This window comes from Fragaria vesca, unplaced genomic scaffold (assembly GCF_000184155.1).
Source record: "Fragaria vesca subsp. vesca unplaced genomic scaffold, FraVesHawaii_1.0 scf0513167, whole genome shotgun sequence".
In the NCBI taxonomy this organism is placed as follows: Eukaryota; Viridiplantae; Streptophyta; class Magnoliopsida; order Rosales; family Rosaceae; genus Fragaria; species Fragaria vesca.
Window position 1 is genome coordinate 130,699 of NW_004443449.1, and position 7,300 is coordinate 137,998.

Here is a 7,300-nt window from a genome sequence, read left to right on the forward strand (position 1 = left end):
TATAAAAGCTATGCTATGTACACTGTTCATGATATCAAGTAATACAAGATGTAGCCTTTACCTCTCCTCTGCGTTCTACTTTTCTGTCTTTGTTCATTTCAATTCAATAAACCATGATTTCTAGAGCTTTGGCTCTTGATTCTATGACTTCTATGGTCCTATTTTAGCTTTGTGATTGTTCGCTTCCGCATTTCGTTCTTCAATTTCAAGTTTAAGGCTCAGAAACCCTAGATCTATGATGCGATTATGCTTATCTTCTTCGTTTTGGTACACGATTGTGTTTAATTGCCTTGTGAGCTAGATCGAGTACATTTTATGCTGATGAGTGAAGATTTGAAGCTGTTTTTCTACTGTTCAGCTATAAGATCTTAGTGTTTATGATCTTTTAGCTTAGTTTACAGTGATTCGAAGTAGAGGTTTTTTGTTCTGAAGATTCGACTAGAGGATTTGATGAAATTTGTAGTTGTTTACTACTATTTTGCTACAGATCTTGAAAATTGACAGTTCAAAAGCTTTGATTAGAGGTTTTTGATGTGCAACACTGTTATAGCTGTGCAATGAGGCTTTTATGGTTCAGTTCTTATGTTTAAGAAGTTTTTTGCACGTAACAGAAGGCAATTTGTAGCAGTGATGGTAATAATAGATGATAAAGTGATGTTGTGATGTTGGTTTGGTGCTGTGATGTTGTTGATGGGATATGACACACAATAGATGATAATCAGTAGCAGTGATGATTAAAATAAATGATAAATTGGTGATGTGCTGATGTGTTGTGATGTACTACCATTTTGAGTAGTGATATGAGATAATAGAGGATAATATTGTGTTGCTGATAGTTGAAGACAAGTATTAATACTCTTGTTTTTAGTTTGTGCTAATTCAGAAGCAATGGGGTTAACTCAGAGAGAGGTCAATTCAATACTGAGTATGATAACAGTCAGATTGACAGAGAGCAACTTTGTGAAGTGGAGTTTCCAATTTCAGTCAATGCTTGAGGGAGGTGATCTTTTTGGTTATTATGATGGGACTAATGTGTGTCCTCCAAGATATGTTCTTACTGAAGATGGAGAGGTGACAGCTGAAGTCACTGAAGCTTTCAAGGAATGGAAGAGAGCTGATAAAGCTCTTCTTGGATTGCTAATGGCCACACTTGATGATGAGATAATGGATGTTATTGTTGGAAGCAGGTCTGCTAAAGAAGCTTGGTCTGCTCTTATTGAGAGATTTTCAACTGTGTCAAGGGCTAACATCATGCAACTCAAAACAGATCTTCAAACCATTAAGAAGGGTGCAGACAATATCGATAAGTATCTTTTGAGGATTAAGCATGCAAGAGATCAGCTCAATTCTGTTGGAGTTTCTATACTGGATGAAGATATAATTGTTGTGACCTTGAATGGTCTTCCTGATGAGTATGCTATGATTAAGACAGTTATTAGAGCAAGGGATACTGCTATACCTCTCAAGGATTTTCGTGCTCAACTATTGGCTGCAGAGAGGGATATAGAGAAGCAATTTGACCTATCTGGAGTAATGTCTGCTATGGCTGCTCAGAATACTAGTTTCAGAAACAACAACTTTGGGACAAATCAGTCCAATGATGGTGACAAATGGAAGTCTTCTTACAACAGTAATGATAAAGGGAAAACTACTTGGAATGGAGGCAATGGATCTAAGTCAGGTGGATGGAGCAATAACTCAAAATTTTCTCAAGGTGAAAGTTCAGGCTCTTTTAAGGGCTATAATCCAGTTGAGTGTCAGATATGTGGAAAGAAAGGTCATGCAGCTAATGACTGCTATCAACATTTGGAATGCTCTATTTGTCATAAGAAAGGGCATCCAGCTAGTAAGTGCTTCCAAAATCCTGCAAATACAGTTGCTGCAGAATACAGGAATAATGTTGGTATTCCTCCAGAGTGTCAGATTTGTAGCAAGAAGGGTCACACAGCAGTTAACTGTTTCTACAGGGTTGATATTCTAGCTGATCATCCCTCAAAGTCTGTTGTTGTTTGTCAGATTTGTGGTCTTAAGGGTCATGTTGCTCTAGATTGTCAACACAGGAGCAACTATGCTTATCAAGGAGCTGAGCCACCAACTTCTCTTACTGCCATGACAGCTAGCACTTCTAATGGTGGTGCAAGTTCTTCTACTCAATCTCATTCAGTTGATGATATCTGGATTGGAAATACTGGAGCTACTCATCATATGACCTCAGACTTGAGGACTCTTTCTATTGCCAAGCCATATGAGTCTGCTAATACCATCACTATTGGAAATGGATCAGGTTTGCAAATCAAACACATTGGTGATACTACTTTAACTCCTGAGCACCATACTTTTAAGTTACGTAATGTGCTTCATGTGCCTCAATTAGCTGTGAACTTGCTCTCCTTTAATAAACTGTGCAAGGATAACCATTGTTTTATAACAATGGATGATATTGACATATGTGTGCAGGACAAGGTCTCAAAGGCTCCTCTCTTCAGAGGAAAGAGTAATGGGGAAGGACTCTATCTTTTTAGATCTCCAAAACTTACTTCTTCATGTCCTTCAGCTTTTGTTAGTACTGTGAAGTGCACTATCTGGCATCACAGACTTGGTCATCCATGATAACATGTTATTCATGGCTGACCTGAAAGAGCTTGAAGGTTGAAGAAGGAAGCAAAACGCAGAGAGAGCAGAGAGAAAACACAGCCACACACAAAATTGAATCAATGATAAAATGATCTCTGCTTAACATTCTATTACAACCAGAAGATATTTATAGGCATTAACAGACAATGCCCTTAATCTTCTCTACATGACTTACAGCTGCCATATACAGCATTAGCTAGAGAGACTAATTAGGACAACATTAAGACCTGCTTACTCTAATTAACCAAGTACTAATTATCTGAAAAAGCAACTCATTATTTAACAGCAGCCAGGGGCGTAGCTCTAGGGAGAGGGGGCGAGAAGGGTCAATTGACCATTCTCATATTTAATATGGATGTTTGATTTATTTAACTAGCATAATGACCCTTCTAATTAAGTTCTAACCAATGATAATAATGCTTTTTTGGCTCAATTAAATGCATAATATATTTTGTCTCTTTAGTTTTAGTTGTAATGTCTTTCTAGTTTTTGTATACATTTAATGCAAAGGAAAGACGAAATCATAGTCAATATTCTCTAATTTGATCAATCTAATAAGATAATTTATTACCGCTCGATGGTTTCAAAGATAATAAGTTAAGGAGAGTGCCTGATGAAATCAGACATCTCTCTAGTAGCGTCATACTTTAGTTTTTTGGTTATTTTTCAGTTTGATTGTTGTTAGACATATGTACGTTTACGTCAGAGTCCCTAATTCTTGGTCTAGGTCTCTAGCAATACATAGTTTCTTTTTTTCGTATCCTTCAGTAGGTAACTATTGTTGTAACTTCACCTCCCTCTTCTTTTGATTGATGTCAATTATATATACTTATCTACAAGGCAGATTACGTCCTCAATTTTTTTTTTTTTGTCTCAACTCAATAGCTATTAAGTTTTGACTCTCCTAAACGAAATTTCTGGTTACGCCACTGCATGCAGCTAGCTAGCTAGGAGCTCGGGGAAGATGTCGATGATCATATTATAGTTTCAGTTGAGGGTTCTTTCTTATACTTGGCCAATAAGTGATATATATGCATGACTATATGCACACTCTTTTCATGCCCTATCTTATTGTTTACACCCAAATTAATATTTTACTGAACAGTAATTGTTTAAGTGAATATTAGTTAAATTCATGGTCCACGTCACACCGGCGAGCCCGAGTAATATTGGGTTTAGAGGCGAGTTACCTCACCTGCAATATCACGAGAGCTGGATGTAGGGTTTGATTGCACGAAGGCCTTCACATATAAGAAGGACTGAAATTATCACGCGGGCTGAGGAGTTCGCACATATCAAAACAGTGACATGAGTTGCATGCGAGCTGGACGCATGCACTACAAAAAAGAATTCAATTAGCCACACCAAATTGCCGCGGCACCAATTTGCCATCGCCATTGGTCCAAATTGTGCGACGGCGCTGCCATGGTAACGCTTTAGTCGCTAAACTAAAACCATTTTGCGACGGCAACATCATGCCGTGGCAAAAAAAATCAAATTTGGCGACGGCAATGTGGAGCCGTGGCAAAAAAATACAACATTTGCGACGGCAGATGAGTGCGGTGGCATACTTTAAAATCACCACATTTAATTTCGGCTGTTGATCTGTATCTTAACCTAACTTTTAATCTAGGCCATTTGCCCGGAGTATAAAAGGGAAAAACCTTATCTCTTGTTCCCCTCATTTTGTCGAGAGAGAAGAGAGAGGTATGAGATTGAGCAGCAGCCCCCTCTCTTCACGATTCCTCCTCCTACCTTTTATTTCAGCATGCATCCACCCATTTGGCAAATCGGAATCAAACCCTAAATCCCCAATTCCAAATCTGGCGCAATTCATCCCCTGTGGTTCTCTCCATCGAGTGCCTCAAGGGAACCTCCAAAGCCAACGAGTGGACTGACGACATGCTCCAGACCGGAGACATAGTCGAGGAGCTACGTATCGGCACCTCCGTCACCGTAAAGTCGTCGTTCAAGAACTGCAGGAGCGGCGTCCAGAAGATTCTCCACGCTTCCTTCAAGGCCAAGGACACGTCCATCCAGGTCAAAGTCCGTCGCGGCCGGGACGACTTCACGGAGTTGCAAGCTTGTATCGTCCCCATTCCAATGACTCCGCCGGGAAAAAGGTGTACATGCTCCGGTCCATTTTCGACCCCAACTACGTCGTCGGGTTCTGGCGAAGTCTTTGCTTCTCTAAGGTAATCTATTCCCTCCTTCTTCAATATAATGACCGTGTGATTGTAAGCTCAGAGGATGGACTTAATGCAGTATGATCTGAACTTTTTTGTTCTCAATGACTGATCTGATTATTGCTTATATCTGCTTTCTGGAATAAACTTTCTGGGATCCCCTTTTGAATTTGGAAGGGGGAAATGAGAAAGTGGAATTTAGTATGGTTGGTTGAAATTTCTTCCTGCTTTCTGTGGAAACAGCCTAACCAATCTTATATTGACTTTCAATGGTTCAGGGAAACGAAGGAGGGGGCTTGATGCTACACAGTTTAGTATAGATTGATTTTCCAGAAATGTCGAGGATCGCTAAGTGGAAGCTTGAGAAGACAAAAGTGAAAGTCATTTTCAGGCTACAATTCAATGCTACACATGTAAGCTCTAACTTTTAGGATTTGCTGCTGAAATTCCATTGTTTCGATTATTTACTTGTCTTTTAGATTCAATTCTGAGGGAGCATGCACGAAAACTAAACTATTTGGTACATGACGACATGTACTCGCATGCCTTTGATATGCCGACATGTACTCGCAAATGAGAAGTAATTCATAGTTATCAAATTTCAAAGTTATTCATATACTGGTTTCTTTTTGGTATTGCATTCTTTCCCCATATATGTTATCAAATTCTGTAACATATCCTTTTCATTCCCCATATATGTTATCTCAGTTAGTATTCACTGCCAAACCTTCTCTGCTCTTTTATTTCTCTGCCTGCTCTTATTTGTAGCCACTTGCCTCAGAAATTTCAGCTTAAATTTCCCTTGGGAATTTAGAATCATGTGGGAATCAGAGAGTGAATCAGTTGGAGGAGGCAGAGACTATGGCAATTGAGATTTTAGTTTAAGCAAGCAGAGTGTCAAGAATGATGGGTTTGAGCTAAAAGGGAATTCATGGTATGTGTATATGAACAACATAGATACAGTTGTATATTTATTTGCATATATTTTTAAATTGTTTTTATTAGAACTAATTGCATATTGATGTAGTAGCTAAGTGACTAAAGTGGGATTACAGACACTATCTTATTGAGTTTGCCAAAATTAGCTAGAATTTTGAGAAAGGAACTGTATCTTTTGGATGATCAAGCTCCCTTACATGTCTGTCTGCCTTGATTTCTAGACCCCATGGTTTTGGTGTTAGACTAGTAGGCTAGTACTCATATATGTATAATGGGAATTCACAAAGCATGGCGGTGGTAGTCATTTCTGCGATTTTCACAACAGTAGTTCTATTTTAATGCAACTAAGCTTCCAACAAATTTGTTTTGCTAATAGATATTGGTTGTTATTGAATTCTTACCCTCAGGATGAGTCCGTTCTGATATGGTTCTCAAGGAAGGAGGAGAAACACCTTAAACTAAGCCATGTTTCTAGAATTATTTCCGGGCAATGCACTGTAAGTCTCTTTGTATATACAACATCTATATTATATATACTTGCATTGTTATTAGTGTATTATAAAGTTGTTACGTCATTAGTGCATGACAAATTAAATGTTGTTGGTTTAATCATGGCTCTTGCTCCCTAAGTTTGTTTAAGGTTCATACAACAGTTTATTTTGTTGCATGCATTTGTATATTGTGAGCATGCCACTTTAATCTGATGTTCATACTCTACATGTTCTTTTTGAGAGACTAGCTTCTTTTACCGGTCCAATATATACATGCCTTGTAAGGTGATGCTTATGTTCCATGATCGATGTCTTATGGTTTCTTTGCTTTGCAGTTACTTCAGTGAAGTCTCCTCGGCAAGTGATCGATGCATGTTAATCAGATATGTTGTATTTTGCATTGTGCATTCTGATTGTTTTCTCCTATAGCTGAAATGCTACTGCAATATTAATTTCTTATAATCACATATTGAATGTATGATTAGTATGTTCAAACTCAAGCTAAATAAGTTTTACTTTTCTATGTGCAGGAACTACTTGGGGTGTAGTACTCATATGTTAGGTCAAAGCTGTAAAGCAACCAAAGTACCAAACTTGGTAAGAGTTACTTAAACAGTCAAATCTGTTAAGAGAAGGCTTGCAAAATGCAAACACTAGAGTAATTGGTTGAGGAAAATCCTGCAAAGCTTATCTTGAAGTAGAGAAACAAATGTACATTGTACTATCTTGTAATTAAACTCGTGTAAGAGCTTTCATCTTTTGTAACATTCATGGGTGAAATTAAATGCAAGATTTTTTTTTCAGTATGTCTGATTCCTTTTGTAGAGCTTTAATTCAAAAATAAAAAACATGTTATGCAATTTTTGCATGCCTAGGTTTTTTTTTTTTTTTTAAATTCATGAAAAAAACTTTGCGACGTCAATTTTACTGTGGCCAAAATAGGATTTACAACGGTGTAAGCAGTAGCCAATTGCCGTCGCTTAGCTGGTGACGGCCTTTGCAGTCGCTGCGTGCCGTCGCCAATAAGGTGGCGACGGCTCGTTGCCGTAG

General features: G+C 38.2%; 2 protein-coding genes across 2 annotated transcripts; both read left to right on the top strand.

Annotated features, from left to right (window-relative positions):
- The first annotated feature begins 221 nt into the window (after positions 1-221).
- Positions 222-2,555, top strand: LOC101298676. Its single transcript, XM_004310215.1, has 2 exons — positions 222-2,284; positions 2,458-2,555. Exons 1-2 carry the CDS (start codon positions 889-891, stop codon positions 2,496-2,498), a joined length of 1,437 nt encoding a protein of 478 aa, XP_004310263.1. The 5' UTR covers positions 222-888; the 3' UTR covers positions 2,499-2,555.
- Positions 2,556-4,453: 1,898 nt separating this feature from the next.
- On the top strand, positions 4,454-5,343 carry LOC101299546. Its single transcript, XM_004310218.1, has 2 exons — positions 4,454-4,829; positions 5,099-5,343. The coding sequence occupies exons 1-2, from the start codon at positions 4,537-4,539 to the stop codon at positions 5,118-5,120; spliced, it is 315 nt and encodes a 104-aa protein (XP_004310266.1). The 5' UTR covers positions 4,454-4,536; the 3' UTR covers positions 5,121-5,343.
- Positions 5,344-7,300: the final 1,957 nt, after the last annotated feature.